Genomic DNA, 15,762 nt, shown 5'->3' on the forward strand with positions numbered 1-15,762 from the left:
GGAAGCTGATCTACTTTACTTCATTGGGTTGTTTCCCGTTTGTTTTGGTTCGTGTGGAAACTAGGGCGGAACGAAAAACAAACCGAGGAGGAGTCGGGACTTTACGGTATGACGCCGGAAATGCTGGAAATGCACTTCCGGTAGAGTCCGGCGGCACAAACCCAGGAACGAAGTGAATCCTCCAGAAGCTGAGGACAGGTTCGAGACCTGGTTCCGGTCTCATCGAGGCCTCAGCTGCACCGGTCACCTCTAACTGGTCCGGACAAACCAGTGCAGAGGTTCAGTTCCGTTCCTCTTCACTAACGGACCCAGGTTAGACTCCCAGTGAGGTTAGCTCGTTAGCTCGTTAGCTCGCTAGCTCCTCTGTGCTGGTTGTTGTCTCCGGCTGCTCCCAGGACTCTGCCCCGGTGCCGGGTGGCATGAGCCCGGGTGCGACGCGCCTCTAGAGCCGGGGCCAGGTGAACCACCGGAGGCCATGGCCGGGCCGGGACCCGCCAGCCCCTGCTCCTCGGAGCCGGACAGCCCCGGGGGACTGAACCGGGGATGTCTGCTCGACCCGGCGGACCTGCTGTACCACGATCTGTCCGCCATCGTCCCGGAGACCCCCAGGTAACACGACCCTCGGCCCGCAGGACCCTGGTGGTCCCAACAGGACCCTGGTGGTCCCGCTGGTTCCCATCGGTCCCAACAGGTTGAAAGAATCAACTGAAACTGTACAAGACAAACTGTTCGGTAACATCGGAAGAAGATGAAAGCCAAATCCAAATATTCATTTAATGTCAGTTAAAGTTTGTATTTGAAATGGATATAAAATATTTTTCTGATACAACATTGAAAATGTTATTAGCTAATTACTTCAAGTTATATAAGTTAAAAGCTATGACACAGCCGGGGACAGACGTGTGTCATCGATATGAATTTAATGATGATCAAAGGAACTGCCCAACGTCAAAGTCAGTACGCTTATTACTGTAGCAACAGTTTAAACCCCGCCCACAGCCTGCGTTGGTATGGCCCGGTTCTGCTTCTCAACCCAAGTGTCTCGTTGTGTTTGTTGGTTCAGTCCACAGCTCGGTAAACGGAGAAGACGTGGGCCAATCACAGAGGAGCGGTTCAGTACTGTAAGTCACAGCTGCTCCACACAGTCAGGACAGATGTTTCTGTGTGTGTTGCCGGGCAGATGTTGATGCTGTGGGTTCTGTCCTCAGATGGCGGCCGGGGGGGGCTCATGGGGCCGAGCAGAGCCGGCGCTCGGCAGTGAGCACGGGTCCAAACGCAGGCGGCTGGCCATGGAGAACCGGAGGGTTCTGTTTGTTCCTGCTTCATCTCTGAGAGCTCTACCTCCGGGCAACCCGCTGTCCAGTGGACCCTGTTTCTCCTCATCTTCATCGGCCTCTTCATCTTCATCGGCCTCTTCATCGTCCTCTTCTTCGTCCTCTTCATCGTCCTCTTCATCTTCATATTCCTCCTCCTTCCTCACTCCGGCGTTAGAGGAGGGTGAGGTGTCTTTGACTGTGCCAGGTTCCCCAGGAGAAGTCGGAGCTGGTTCTCTCAGCCAGAGGAGGAGGAGGAGGAGCGTGACGTTTCCCTCTTCCTCGCCCTCGGCGCCGCCCGCCTCCGAGTCTCTGTCCTTCCTCACGGACGAGGAGAGGAGATGGCTGAACGGCGACCGAGGAGACTCTCCAGCAGGTGAAGACACAGGTCAGATATCTGTATCTCACAGAAAAGGTTGTTTACACATCATCACCAAACAGGAAGAACTCCCTGTGAGAAACCATTTTATCATCTAAACATTAAACAACTTTTCAGTCATAAATGAGTCGAATCTGAACACATGAGTCACATGATGTGATTCAAAGTGACTCATCACCTCTGATGTCATCCAGACCAAACCCCCAGAAACCAGAGGGAGCAGAACCTCCTGTAGAATCTGAGTGTTTCTAAGTTTCCTTCAGCATCACAAGGATCCAGTGGAAGTGTCTGTTCATCAGAGTTCACTGCAAACAGGAAGTGATCAATAACCCACAACTGACTTCAAGATTATATATACTTACATGTACATATATTTGTGTTTGGTTACTTTGGCTCTAGAATTTATGAAGCAGACTATTAAACACAACATAGTTCAACACTTGTTGCACACTCAGTTCACCTGCCACACACAAGACATGCACAGCCAGGACACTGTGGCTGAAGTGCACCGGAGCAATCTGTGTTCATGGTCCTTGGTCGTTTGTTCTTCAGCAGTGGAGGAGATCATCATCAGTGACGATGACGAGGGCATGGTCCGGGCTGCACAGATGGAGGAAGATGAGTCGTATGCTCAGAGCCTGCAGGTAGGAGGAGTCACCTGCTGACTTTGACCTGGCAGAGGGGACGGAGTGAAACCCTTTCCCTTTGTTCACTCAGGCCCAGTTCGACCGAGAGGAGGTGCACAGCAGACACCAGCAGCACCAGCAGCAGCACCACCAGCACCAGCAGCATCCCTATCAGCAGGGCCACCACAGGGTGAGACTCCGTTACACCTCATATTTCAAACTAAATGGACTGTAGCCTGATGTATGTTATTACTCTGTGCCAACACACACTGTGGTTCAGTCAGGTACACACACACACAAACACAAATAAATCAATATATGTAAAAAAGCTTTTGGTTGTTAGTTGCAGAAAAAGCTTGATTTCAATAAAAAGCACCAATAGCTAAAAGTAGAAATCTAATTTTAATTGGACCACAGGGTCAGTAACACTTGTATTTGATTCTCCACGCTTCTTCTGGAAGAGGTCATGTGATCAGAGCTTGACGAATCAGTGAAGGCTCATTACCTAAAGACCCGATCAGCAGTTTGTTCGGTTCCAGACTCAAACGAGACGAGCAGCTTTTACAGACTTAGTTACTGAGTCACGTAGTCATGTGGATGTGACCTCGGGTTTGTCGTCAGTCCGGTAAAGTTGTGATCTGTTCTCTGCAGTTTTACTCCCACATGCAACCCAGCTGGATGTCCCATGTGCTGGCTGCAGTGGCGGCCCCTGCTGGCTTTGAAGAAGGTACGATGACATCACTGAGAGCATCTGGTATTCACTGTTTAATTTGAGGCGTCTTGGTTTATGAACGATAAGAAAAATCCCACTGATCACTCGTCATTTACACCTGTTTACTTTGTGGTTACCGTGGTAACAGCAGTTAAGTGTGGTATCGAAGACATTGTAAAGAACTTGTTAATTTACAGGATTTCCTCAGCTTTGTTTTTCTAGTGTTTGTTTAGCTCTAGTGATCTTTTTTTCTTTTTTATTCTGCTTAATTGTTTTTTGACGTTAACTGAAACTGTAATTCTGTTTCCAGGTCTGATGGGTCAGCAGCGAGGATGGGGGCGGACCAGAGGGAGGACCGCCATGCCCGAGGACCCTCAGGGGAACGACTACGAGGTGAGGAAGACCGCCGCCATGAAGAGAGGAGCGCTGGAGAACCCACAGCGCCCCCTCTGGCCGCCTGTGACCCTGACCTGACTCCTTCTGTCTGCTCTTCTTCAGGCTCTTCTGGCGTTCGAGGAACGTCAAGGTGCCGTTGTGTCTAAGAAGTTGACGCGAAGGCAAATCCAGAGATTTCCCACCAAGACCTTCCAGTCGACCTTCAGCGCCGGGAACACGACGTGAGTCCAGCGTCCGGTCGGTCCTCGGCCTTTCCTCTGATCCTACTTCTCAAAGTCTCACTCGTGTGTTTCTCTCCCGGGATCCTGTCAGGTGCCAGATCTGTTTCTGTGAATACACCGAGGGGGAGAAGCTGAGGATGCTGCCGTGTTTCCATGACTACCATGTCCCGTGTATAGACCGCTGGTTGAAGGTAACACATCACATTTCTGTTTTAGAAAACACACATTTCTTTAATCGAAACTGAAACATTGGAAACGTGTTTATAGACCGATCACTGTCCCCCCCCCCCCCCACAGGATAACACCACCTGTCCCATCTGCAGAGTGAACCTGGCTGATGGGAACTGCTCCGCCCCCCCGACCCTCTGAAGGCCGGTTCACGTCACCTCCTGAAGACTTGAGTCTTACTGTAGTTTGTGTCTGATGAAGGACGACTCAACAACTCGTCTTTTTTATACTTTTATTTAAATGTTTTATGTCACTGGTGATTTTACAGGAATAAAAAGATAAAACCTCGACGCTGCTGCTGCTGCTGTTTGATTCCTGAAGTAGATGTTCAGATGTTTTCCTCGTGCTCTCCTGGCTCCCGTGGAGATCTGGAGCCGTGGTTACTCCTCGTAGTAGCGTTTCTTCATGGCTCTGTACTTCCTCAGGTAGTACAGCGCCTCCAGCTCCCGGGCCACGAACTCCCCTCGAGCGATCAGCTGCTGGACCTGCGCCGGGTCCTGGACGCTCCGGTTATTGCTGAACGCAGATCTCAGCCGGTCTCTGAAGTAGTCGCCTCCTTTGGGATACTCCCGGCCGAGGTAGAGGAGCTGAGGAGAAGTTTAGAATTTTTAATTTAACACACATTGACTCATTTATAAATCCAATTAAACACTTTGAGAAAATCATTTGGCTCGGATGGTTTTGATGGTTTTAGCTAACGGACAACAGTCTCCACTTTGAGATCAAACTTCTCAGGAGAACGCTTCCACCCGGTGATGTCACTCAGAGTCAGAGCAGGAAGTCGTCATGTTTCATGTTCAGAGTCAAACTGAAACCACAGAAGCTCCGAAAACTTAATTGAACATTCATCTGTAAAGATATATATTTAGATGTATATATTTTATTTTCTATTTTAAATTTTTGATATTCTATTTCATTCTTATTCTATTTTATACTATTTCTATTTTATTTTTTTTGGTTGAAATGACTGAGCATTGCTTAAAGAGAGCCTGTGACCCAAGCATTTCATTGACAGTGACTGCTTCATGTTGTCTCTGTTCATTTGACAATAAAAAATCTTGAATCTTGAAAGACTTAGAATCCCCTTCAGTTTAATCTGTTGGTTCCTAATAACCAGTTGTATCATGAAGTCCAGATTCAATGTCTTAAACACACACTGATCTGACTGGGACTGCAGCAGGACACACCTCCTCAGCAGGACACGCCTCCACAGCAGGACACGCCTCCACGGAAAAGCTCATGTTTCTGACTGTGATCACCGAGGATTCAAACCAGCTGGATCCAGTACTCACGTTCTTATAGAGTCGAACCACTTCCGCCCTCAGTGGGTTGGCCATGGTCCCGAGTGGGGGGGTGGGAAACAGTCCGGTTCTCTGGTTCTGCCTTTGATCAGCCACCTGTTCGAACATGACAGGGAACATGAGTCGGAACCAATCAGAACCCGAGGATCGTCAGGTGACCTGTGATCACGTGTCGGGTGGAACTCTTTCACCCTTCGACTCCTCACTTTACATAATGACACTTATTTAAAGTGTTAAAACATTAAACTTTCATCAACAATAATAACAGGATTCTATAATCATCGTGTTCTAATGCTTCATCTGATTGGACCTGAAAAACACACAGGGAATCGAACGTGTGAACAGTCGGTCCAGCGGAGTGGCCACCCGGTTCTCACCTGCGCCTCAGTGTGTTCAGCTGGTTAGCGTCAGGTTAGCTTCACGTTAGCTTCAGGCTAGCGTCACGTTAGCTTCAGGCTAGCCTCACGTTAGCTTCACGTTAGCTCAGTAACAACTTTACATCGCACGGCTGTTCGTGACGTCACAGTGAACTTTGACTCGACTTGTTGTTTTTAAACAGATGATAACACACACACACACACACACACACACACTTGTCTCTCTCTAGTTATGAGGACACTCTATACAGACACACTATAATACATTTCCTAACTCTAACCCTAAATGGACCAAATGTCTGTATGGTATTGATCCAAATGGGCCTCATTACTATACATAGACACGCAGCCTTTTTGTCCCTCCTGCGGCACCGTAGTGGCGGTTTCTTGTTTCTCGACTTCTCTGTTCTGTTTCCCACCCGAGTTGGAAGAAGGCCCGCCCCCCAGCATGCCTCTGATTGGTCAGATTAAGACAGGAAGCCTGATCATTGGTTAGGCACATGAGTTCTGTCCAGTGTAGGCCAATCAGAGACAGGCTAGGGGCGGGGCCTCCCCCAGCTCGGGTGTGAAGAATGAGCGCCGGTGGAAAACAAACCGCTGGAAGGAAGCCTGTAGGAGTTTCTGGAGTTTAGTCTCTTTCTGGAGTTTAGTCTCTTTCTGGAGTTTAGTCTCTTTCTGGTGAGTCGGACTCAGAAGTTTGAACTAACGCGACGATCAACCGGAACTTTCCGCTTGTTTCCTGTTGTTTTACGTGTGTTCGCTAACTTAACACAGTGTTTCTGATGAAGCTAACGCTAGCTAAACTAAGTTTCTGGTCAAAGGTTCTACTCACCAGTCAGCTGGTCACCGAACTAGTGACCTGGTTAGTGACCTGGTTAGAACCTTGGACCGTTTTCAGAAACTTTATTTAAAAATGATTCTCACACACATTCATCTGACAGCTGAACTCACCGGATGCTTTGAACTAAAGTTTTTAATCTGAACGGATAAAGTAACAGGAAGTCAGTGTGTAAAGCAATAACTAACCAGTGAGCTCGTTAGTTAATATGTCAATACTTATAGTTAAGTTGTTCTAGCTTTATTTCCACGTCACTAACAACACACACTCACTCTCTCTCACACACACTCACTCTCTCACAGACACACACACACACTCTCAGCAGTGAGTAACAGTGGTAACTCCTCACAGATGTACTCATGAGTATTGTTCTCCATCCTGACCAGGAGGCGTCCTCTCCTGTGAGCAGCTGCAGCCGGGTCCAGTCCTCTCCATGGAGGAGCCGAGCCGCCTGGTGTCCACAGGAGACTGTGTGAGGATCTGGGATGCGGTTGCCATGGCGCCGCTGGAGCAGTTTCACCCTCACAGCAGCAGCCACCCGGTGGCTCAGGCCTTCTGGGGCGCCAACAGTATCCTGATGGACCATGAGCAGAACTAGCATGTGTCTTTAGACAGTCAATACTTTGAACTCTACACATTACACCTGTTTAAATGACTCTTTGCAGGTTAAATCAACCAATGGGTGATGGTGGAGAGTGAGGCCGCTCCAGTCAACTGGCTGAACTCTCACCAGCAGCGCTCACATTGTGTTTGTAAAATGGCTCAAACAATAAATCGACTTTATTGGAAGCAAAGTTTATGAACTGAGAACTAGCAGAACAGTTTTTTTCTTTTCCAAAATGAACAGAAATGAAGTGAGAGATTGTAAAAGAGGAAATAATGATGTGTATTGATGAAGACGAGCAGAGTAGAGCGGCTGCAGTAAGAGATGAAGAGGCCTTGACCCGTCGGTTCAGATCATTACCTGGTGACCTCCAGCTGCAGCGGAGACAAGCTGGTGGTTTCCAGCCTCAAGTCCACTCCGGTTCCACTGGTGGAACTCGCAGAGGGGGTGAGTGCTCAGCTTCAGCTTCCTTGTTTCTATGGCGACAGTGTGATGTTATGATCGCTGCAGATTTCACTCACAAACTCACTGTTCACTGTCACATTCAGAAAAGGCAGACCCGTGTGTGTCTGAGTTCCTCGTCCCAGTTTCTGTTGAGTGGAGGTCTGGATCACTGCGTCCACCTGTGGGACCTGAAGACCAAGAGACTGCACCGCTCCCTGAAGGTGAGACTCAAGTTCCTGAGACACACAGGGAGATCAGAGCTCGTGCACGTGAAGCAGCCGCTCCATGATTTCACAGTTTATCAGACTCATTGAAACATCATGAACTGACTCGTCCACATGTTCAGTTCAACACGAGACGCTCACACTCAGGACTCAGAGTTCAAACGAGACCTGATCCGACTCCATCGATTCAGAACCAGACACACGACAGGACGTCACCTGAATCCTCCAGATAAACAGGAACTGTGAACGAGAACCAGTTCATCTTCATCTGCATGAACTGAACTGGGAACTGGTTCTTTTTAAGTGGAACTGGCTCAACACTGCTTCTGCAGATGGTCTGTTAAGGTTTTGTTGTTTGTTTGATTTACAAAAGAAAAGAAAAAAGTTCTATTCAAACATCCTATATTTGTTAAAAAAACAAAGAGCAAAGGCTAAGACGCCCGATGTTCTGAATCACCTCATCCTGTGTTTGCTCAGAGGCAAAGAGACACACATCTAATTATGGTGTGGTAGGTTTTAGTTTTAGTTTATTTTATTTTTCAATCTTAATAACTATCATTTGGACTTGTCATCAATAAAACAACTAAACTACCCAAACAACCTTGAACAGGAAGAACATAGAAACCTCAGAGAGTCAGAGTGAGGATCCTCTACAGACAGACAGAAGTGTAACAGAACAACAACTTCACAATATTTACAACCTTGAAGTGAAATACATGGAGAAGTGTGTCAGTGTTTTAATGTTTATACAAAGAAAGGCTCTGACGGAGACGAGGGTCACTCGACCCTCTGTCTTGTCTCTCAGGACCACAGAGAAGAGGTGACCTGTGTTTCCTTCAACTCCAACGACAGCTACATCGCCTCCGGCTCCACCAGTGGAGATCTGGTGCTCCACAGCCTCACCACCAACCAGTCCAGCAAGGCCTTCGGCCACGGCAGCAACCAGGTGAGACTGGGACTCACTGTGTCTGAACCATGTGACCTCTCTGAGCCTATCACCTGCCAGCACGTTGGAAAGACATGAGTTCTAAAAAAAACAGAATGACACCGTTCATCACAGCCATGAAGAATAACAACTGAAATCCCATTTTCACACTCATACTATTTATACTAAGGTCATATATTATCTTTCATCAGGTCCCACTCACAATCGGGTACGGTACACCATGTTTGCCATCTACAAACTTAAAGTCAGTTTATCATTTTATTTGTCATACATTCTCTAATAAGTGTCTATGGGGCATCCAGTCCCTTATCCTAACTTTTAAGTTATGATGACTCTATTGATAACGAATCCAGGAAATCCTTCAGCCAATCATGTATGTTGTAGAAATCCAGTTTAGGATCTTTCCAACTGCTGAGTGTTTTCCTCTCAACAGAGACGAAGGCGAGAGCAACATTACATTGTATAGTTCCTGAATGTATTTTTCTTTTCTATTTCCCAATAAGCAAACTACTGGGCATCTGGGGATATAAATGTTCATCTCCTGTAAAACATGTATTACCTCAGTCCAGAATGTTTTGGTCTACCATTGGAGAGAACAACAGTTAAAGCATGTTCGTGCTCAAGCTGAATCCTGCAGAGAATCTCTCGCTGTTTTCTCACATGAGCTTATTAGAAATTATAGGAGGAAATTAGTGTTCTCACATGAATGTTAGGAGATTATCTGGAGTTCAGTGCAGCCACAGTATTGTCAGATTTTCAACTTTTTGATAGTCCGAGAACAAATCACCTGTGACATTTGTTTATCAGAAAAAAAGATCAAATCTAAGCCTGAATTCTGATTAATAATTCTAGGCGTCACAAAATCATAGTTGTTTACAAACCCACAGATATAAGTTGTCTTGTTCACACCAGGTGTTTAAATCTGTCCTTTATTAGTCAGTTTCATGTCCATGAATCACATGTTGATGTTTGGTGATTTTTCCCCTGATTCTGTTAAAGAAAACCTTTTCTATTGTTCAGTCTTATTTGTAAGAGAAGTCATTTTAATACTGAATCCCAGTTGTTTAAAGTCTTCAACCCGTGCCTCTGTGTTCCTGTCACCTGTCTCTCCTCCAGCCCATCCACGACCTGAAGCTCTCCCTGCTGAAGCGCTCCCTGCTGGGCAGTGTGTCCGACAGCGGCAGCGTGGTCCTGTGGGACTCCAACACCCAGAAGGAGATCCATGGATTTGACTCCGCCCACAAGGCCCCGGGCACGGGCCTGGCCTTCTCACCGGCCAGCGAGCTGCTGGTGGTCAGCGTCGGTCTGGACAAGAAGATCGTCTGCTACGACACCGCCAGCAAGATGTAACGTGTTCATTCTGACAGCCCTATTATATATATATATATATAAATATAATTCTGTTGACACGCAAAAAGAAACCCATGTAAAATGTTTTTAAATCCTGTCCCGGTGCAGCGTGCTCCGGTCGATCCGGGTGGACAGTCCTCTGACCTCCGTGGACTTCACTCCAGACGGGACCGGTCTGGTGGTCGGATCCACTCAGGGGAAGATCTACCAGTACGACCTGAGGAACTCCAGCACCCCCACCAGGATCACCGCTGCACATAAAACCTCCGTCACGTGTCTGCGCTTCCAGAGCAACACCAGCAGACACAAGGTACCACAGCGAGCGATGAGGTCATTCATCCTTTCTTCTAATCACCAGAGAGATTGTGTTGAGATCACTTGAAGAACAGCAGATGTGTAGATTCTGTGGCTTCACAACAGATTCAGACTTAATGAAAACAACTCAAAGTTCTTTCTTCCTCGTGAACGTTTGTCTGTGTATCTGTGTGAATCCTGTGTCTCAGTTTCCTGTGAACCAGTGAATCTCAAACATCTAAACTAGAGCTGATGTAAATTTTCAGAATCAATAAAACAACTTTTTGTTAGACTGTGATATTTGGTTCGCTGCATTAAGAGAAAGAGAAAACACTTTTAGAACCTGGAACATTTGCTGAAGAGATCAATCGATTAACACTATAGTTGATAGATTGACAGATACTTCCTGTTTACACCACATGACCAGCGTGTGAATGGTCATGTGACTTGTGTTCTCAGGTGTGTTAGTGTGGGCGGAGCTGAACAAGTGTCAGTGGAGACATATTTTCTTTGAACCTTTCAAAACTAAAACCACTCGTTTTCACTCTGTCTCTCATTTGTTTAACTGCTCTCTCTCTCTTTCTCTCTGTCTCTATGTCTCTCTCTCTCTCTATCTCTCTCTCTCTCTCTCTGTCTATCTCTCTCCCCCTCCCCCCCTCAGTCCAGTAAACTGGGCGCCGGCAAGATTTCCAGTACGAAAAGATCCTCAACCAGAGTGTCCAGCAGTCAGCCAGACTCCGCCCCCCACAGACAGGTGACAAGTACAGGTCAGTGCGTCTCATTGGTCCATGACAGGATAGTTTATTAAACTTGATTGAAATTTTAATTTACAGTAATCGCTCACGATGCGTGTGTTTTTAAAAGTGACAGAAACCATGAGACAAAGTAGCGATGTTGGTTGATACTTGGTTTTAAATCACAATATTTGATCAGATATTTATTATTTGATGACCAATATCTCAGAAAGATGTATAGCAGCTTGGGTCGGGTACAGGCAGCAGGCTAAGGCGTGTTCTTGTGGGTCAGGTGATGGGGGGTAAGTAAGCGCTCTGTTGTGTCCACCAGGGGTCGCTGACGCAGACGTGATGTTCCGGGAAGCTGAGGGTCACCAGGGGACCGAGCCGTTTCCAGCGATGGAGAAGATGAGCAGCGTGGGACGGAACAGTCTGGACGTCTTCTCTCCTGTACGAGACGGTCAGTGTCCATGTGGAGACAGACAGAGACACTTCAGACATCAGCGTTGAGCCATGAGGTCGTATCAGACTGTTATGTTCGGAGGTGTTCCTAATATTCTGACCACATCAACATCCCACACCACCATTACCCTCTTTAATGTTAATGTTCATTGTTGTATCTGGACTAAACTGTGTGTGTCTCAGACCTGAGGACTCAGGGGACGACTGGAGAGACGCCGTTTGGACGGACTCACGGTACGACCGTCTCACAGCTGCAGTGAGTGACTGAGTGACACTGCTGCCTCTGGACTAACTGGGATGCTGTGTTTCCATAGTAACCAGTCTGGAGATGTTGTCCAGAGAAGGCGAGGGTCAGCAGGTCGTGGGTCGGGCCAGTCTGGACATCTTCTCCCCCGTCAGAGAAGGTCAGACCTCCTTCTCTCTACTGGTCTCTACTGGTTTCTACTGGTCTCTACTGGTCTCTACTGGTTTCAAGTGTACCCATGTTCTCTTCAACACTTTAACATGAATGTAACCCAGACTGAGAAAAACAAATCAGCAGCAACAGTGAGTGTGTGTCTGCCGTGAAGAAGCAGACCCTCTGACAGGAGGTACGTTACCTCTGCTGCTGACGGGCTGGGTCCCGGTGTGGGGGGGGCCACAGTCTGCAGGGTGGTCCGGAGGTCCCTCCCAGTGGGCTCCGAGCCGGCTCACCGCTGTTCACACTGGTCTTTGGTTCGTTCTCCTCTCTGAATCTTCTGTGGTCTGTGGTGGGTCAGCACTTAGTATTTGGAGCGCTACTGTGAAAACGAGTGAGATAGCATGTTAGCATGTTAGCATGTTAGCATGTTAGCATGTTAGCGTGAAGATCGGAAACAAACTGAAGAGCCTGAGCGTTATGAAGTTTTGAGGCAGATACAGATGTTAAGTAATGAAAATTGTCCAATTTATCAGCTGATTTATACATTTTCTTTTTACTGTCAATGATTCCTTGTGTGTTGTTATCAAACACTGAAGTCAAAGAAATGTAATTTAGTTTTGATATTTTTCATATAACCATACATTTTATTATAAATAACAAACAATGCAATTTGTTTATTCTGCAAAATCAAAGTTTTTATATCAGCAAACACAAACACTGATACTCTGCTGAAAAACTGAAGAAATGATTAATCACTGAATCTATGTTTTCTCTTTTCTGTTGCTCTTCTGAATGTTTCAGATTCTCGTTTAGGTGCCGGCTCTCATCGTAAAACCCCCCTGGTGGCCAGTGCAGGTCGGTGCTACAGCCCACTGTCGGTCTTCCAGACCCCGCCCATCAAAGAAGAAGAGCCAATCACGGCTGCAGCGGAGGAACCATGTGACTCCAGGAAGGTGACGACCTCACACGTGACTTTGTTGATCAGTTTTCGCTGTTCCACTTTGTATTTTCTGGAAAAGGGGGAGGGGCTTGGACTCGCAGACTCCCGGGTGTTTACAATATAATCTATAATCAATGAGTAATTATTGTATAAGTATTCTAGTGTCATTGACCCAAAGTTCTTAGTCAACAACCGTTTCATTCCCGATGCTAAAAACACTTTCTGATTGACAGTCTGAAGAGGCCAGCAGCTGCAGTGTGGAGGGGGGGGTCCAGAGCCCGCCTCCAGACGCCCAGCTGACCAATGCCGGCCAGCCGCCCCCCCCCTTCTTCACACCAGAGCCCAGCCTCAGGAGAGCCAATGGCTTTCAGGCTCAGCTGAGCTACGACTCACCTGTCCACGTAGCTCCGCCCACTACAGCCGCAGGTGGGCAGGGCTACAACAGGGGCGGGGTTTGATTAATTAGTAAACACGACACCCACCTGCTGCGTGGCTCCACTAGCGAACTAACAAAGAAATATAATCAATGTTTCATATTTTACATTTAAACCATAGACTTAATATAAATTATAATTATTATTATATGTATTATTTATAATTATTATAAATCAAAAGAAAACACAAATGCAACAATTCCAATAGGGCCTCCCACCGTTCAGTGCTCGGGTTCTAACTAAACATGTTGAATTTGAATGAGGAAAATAAACCCAATTTTTATGTGAAATAAATTAATATTACATTTTTCATATTGATGAATGATGAAGGCTGATTTCATGTTAAAATAAACAGGATCTGTAAAACAATATCCCGCGATGAGACAGAACACCAGCAGGGGGCGTCGGTTCCCAGAGGGTTAAGACCAGTGCTCTGGAGAACAGAGGAACCTGAGGAGTCACCTGACATGTACATGAAAGGAAACCCCACAGTAAAGAGTTTTACTGATGAAGATGATGTGATTATTGATGTTGTGATGATGTGATTCTTGTTGTTGTGATGATGTGATTATTGTTGTTGTGATGATATTATTGTTGTTGTGATGATATTATTGTTGTTGTGAATCCTCAGGTCCGGCTCTGTCTGCCTCCGCGTCCGCCTCGCTCTCCCAGAACATCGCTGAGGTGGTCGGACAGGGAGGAGCTGCTCCTCTCTCCTCCCTCCAGATCCACTTCATCCAGAACATGATCCATGAGACCCTGGAGGACTTCAGGTCTGTCCCCCCCCCCCCCCCAGCCGCACCACCAGGTTCTCATCTGAGAACTCATCAGCTCCGCTACAGACAGAGAGCAGTTTGTCCCCAAGTTAAACTCCCCGGCTGCGTTTAAAGCTGCTGGACACTATTAATAATTGGAGCGGTTTTAGACCTGATCTGGTCCTTCTGACCTCCAGGGCCTTCCTGCCTGGAGCTCAGCCTCCAGGATCTCCAGGAGGCTGACCTCCAGGGCCTTCCTGCCTGGAGCTCAGCCTCCAGGATCTCCAGGACAATCGGCTCTGACAGAAACCAGCAGCAGCCAATGAGAGCGAGCTGAGAATCTAAAGGAAAATCCGGCTTCGTAGAACAGGGCGACAGGATGTGTGGTTCTCAGGAAACTTCAGGTTTAATTCAGAGTTTTCAGTCCCACGCTGATCGCCACGGTAACGTCTGCTGAGCTCCTCTTCCTGAGATCAGAGATCAAGCAGAATAAAAGCTCCGCCCACCTCCTTCACTTCACTTACTGACTGATGCACTGGGAGTGTTAGCGGAGGAGAGACACACATGTTTAATACTTTGATCCTTTCAGTAGCTTATCCTGTGAAATGAAATCTGGATTTGTGGGACAGATAGTTTACAGATTGACTTTGTGACTCATGGACAGAGATGAAGCCTCAGGGCGGGTGGAGGCCTGAAGAGCTTCTTCTTCTGTCGATGAATCAATGTGACGGAGGAAACAGAAACGTCTGAAGCCGATGATCCTAAAGTCTTGTCTCCTTGTCTCCAGGGACAACTGTCACAGAGACGTGGTCAACCTTCAGGTGGAGATGGTCCGACAGTTTTACATCCAGCTGGTACGAACCCTCACTAACGATTCATCTCATGGTTTTAGCCTCATCGCTCCTGCAGCTCGTCCCACGACTGTAGAACTGATTCTAGACATGAGAACTGAGACCCTTCTCCAGTAAGAATATAATGTCTTCAGTCTGCTGTTGAATCTGAAATGTCATAGATAGCTATCGTCATAGTGGTGAGAAGGTAATGAACTATCATTCTTCAGTGAACTATCCCTTTAATAAACACAATTCTAAATCATACAAAACTAGAATACATAAATACATTCAAGGTGAGAACTCGAGCATGAAATCCTCTTCAGTCTGAACACGTCACGTTTGTTTCAGAACGAAATCCACGGTCTGATCGAGAAATACTCAGTGAACGAGTCTCTGGTGGAGGAGATCGAGAAGCTGAGGGAGGAGAACCGCCGCCTGAAGACCAACTACTGAAGACCCCCCCCCCCCCCCCAGCAGGGGTCCGAGGACAAAGACATGGAGTCCTTCCTTCACTGACTCTGAGCCGTCACATGCCTGGAACAGCGCCTCCTGCTGCTGAGGAGGACGCAGCCTCACACATGAGAGATGTTTTGTAGTTTGGGACTAAATCCTTGAACTGAACTGAGAAACATCAAAATATGAATCTGTAAATTAACGATTTGCTATTGTGATGAAAACATAAAAATATAATTTCCACAGACAATAGAGCTGATAACAAGTTCAGTGGTTTTCACCTGAAGACGAATACGTGTTTGTATCTCAAGAATAAAAAAGATGAAAATAAAACATGAAACTGACTCTTTTCTCCATTGATCTGTGATTATTCTTATTGATTACTACATATTGACCAATAAACACTGATCACTACAGACTGATCATTTCAACTATGCTAACGTGTATGTTTACATTCGGTTTAAATGTTTTGTGTCTTTTAAATTAATTATCTTTAAA

General features: G+C 46.7%; 3 protein-coding genes across 8 annotated transcripts; 2 read left to right on the top strand and 1 right to left on the bottom strand.

Annotated features, from left to right (window-relative positions):
• Nucleotides 1–150: 150 nt before the first annotated feature.
• si:ch211-59o9.10 (uncharacterized protein LOC561841 homolog) lies at nt 151–4,165 on the top strand. 3 transcript variants are annotated; one of them, XM_061076173.1, is made up of 10 exons: nt 151–609; nt 1,064–1,121; nt 1,209–1,701; nt 2,245–2,336; nt 2,410–2,508; nt 2,970–3,045; nt 3,341–3,423; nt 3,529–3,647; nt 3,739–3,838; nt 3,945–4,165. In XM_061076173.1, the coding sequence occupies exons 1-10, from the start codon at nt 476–478 to the stop codon at nt 4,014–4,016; spliced, it is 1,326 nt and encodes a 441-aa protein (XP_060932156.1). In that variant the 5' UTR covers nt 151–475; the 3' UTR covers nt 4,017–4,165. The 3 variants fall into 3 exon arrangements, with proteins under 3 accessions (XP_060932156.1, XP_060932157.1, XP_060932158.1); XM_061076174.1 differs by having other exon boundaries at nt 2,248–2,336; XM_061076175.1 differs by having other exon boundaries at nt 1,209–1,689.
• lyrm5b (LYR motif containing 5b) lies at nt 4,094–5,926 on the bottom strand. Of its 3 annotated transcripts, none has more exons than XM_061076178.1 (3): nt 5,903–5,926; nt 5,168–5,272; nt 4,094–4,462 (listed from the first exon to the last, which is right to left on the bottom strand). In XM_061076178.1, exons 2-3 carry the CDS (start codon nt 5,210–5,212, stop codon nt 4,256–4,258), a joined length of 252 nt encoding a protein of 83 aa, XP_060932161.1. In that variant the 5' UTR covers nt 5,213–5,272; nt 5,903–5,926; the 3' UTR covers nt 4,094–4,255. The 3 variants fall into 3 exon arrangements, with proteins under 3 accessions (XP_060932161.1, XP_060932159.1, XP_060932160.1); XM_061076176.1 differs by lacking the exon at nt 5,903–5,926 and adding an exon at nt 5,554–5,866; XM_061076177.1 differs by lacking the exon at nt 5,903–5,926 and adding an exon at nt 5,487–5,510.
• Nucleotides 5,570–15,608, top strand: nedd1 (NEDD1 gamma-tubulin ring complex targeting factor). 2 transcript variants are annotated; one of them, XM_061076172.1, is made up of 16 exons: nt 5,570–5,587; nt 6,778–6,960; nt 7,348–7,442; nt 7,544–7,660; nt 8,469–8,609; nt 9,726–9,955; nt 10,068–10,269; nt 10,915–11,020; nt 11,319–11,447; nt 11,633–11,683; nt 11,764–11,853; nt 12,651–12,802; nt 13,023–13,215; nt 13,855–13,996; nt 14,766–14,832; nt 15,160–15,608. In XM_061076172.1, exons 2-16 carry the CDS (start codon nt 6,825–6,827, stop codon nt 15,262–15,264), a joined length of 1,956 nt encoding a protein of 651 aa, XP_060932155.1. In that variant the 5' UTR covers nt 5,570–5,587; nt 6,778–6,824; the 3' UTR covers nt 15,265–15,608. The 2 variants fall into 2 exon arrangements, with proteins under 2 accessions (XP_060932155.1, XP_060932154.1); XM_061076171.1 differs by lacking the exon at nt 5,570–5,587 and adding an exon at nt 6,152–6,231.
• The last annotated feature ends 154 nt before the right edge of the window (nt 15,609–15,762 follow it).

The sequence above is a fragment of the Limanda limanda genome, chromosome 8 (assembly GCF_963576545.1).
Source record: "Limanda limanda chromosome 8, fLimLim1.1, whole genome shotgun sequence".
Lineage (NCBI taxonomy): Eukaryota > Metazoa > Chordata > Actinopteri > Pleuronectiformes > Pleuronectidae > Limanda > Limanda limanda.

What these genes read in the sequence shown, in the direction of transcription:
- si:ch211-59o9.10 (XM_061076173.1), top strand. Translation starts at nt 476, where the DNA reads ATGGCCGGGCCGGGACCCGCCAGCCCCTGCTCCTCGGAGCCGGACAGC. An exon ending in ATCAGCAGGGCCACCACAGG is followed by an intron (nt 2,509 to 2,969) that starts GTGAGACTCCGT and finishes TGTTCTCTGCAG; the next exon opens with TTTTACTCCCACATGCAACC. An exon ending in CTCAGGGGAACGACTACGAG is followed by an intron (nt 3,424 to 3,528) that starts GTGAGGAAGACC and finishes GCTCTTCTTCAG; the next exon opens with GCTCTTCTGGCGTTCGAGGA.
- lyrm5b (XM_061076178.1), bottom strand. Translation starts at nt 5,212, where the DNA reads ATGGCCAACCCACTGAGGGCGGAAGTGGTTCGACTCTATAAGAAC. An exon ending in TGGTTCGACTCTATAAGAAC is followed by an intron (nt 4,463 to 5,167) that starts GTGAGTACTGGA and finishes ACTTCTCCTCAG; the next exon opens with CTCCTCTACCTCGGCCGGGA.
- nedd1 (XM_061076172.1), top strand. Translation starts at nt 6,825, where the DNA reads ATGGAGGAGCCGAGCCGCCTGGTGTCCACAGGAGACTGTGTGAGGATC. An exon ending in GACTGCACCGCTCCCTGAAG is followed by an intron (nt 7,661 to 8,468) that starts GTGAGACTCAAG and finishes CTTGTCTCTCAG; the next exon opens with GACCACAGAGAAGAGGTGAC. An exon ending in CAGACAGGTGACAAGTACAG is followed by an intron (nt 11,021 to 11,318) that starts GTCAGTGCGTCT and finishes TGTGTCCACCAG; the next exon opens with GGGTCGCTGACGCAGACGTG.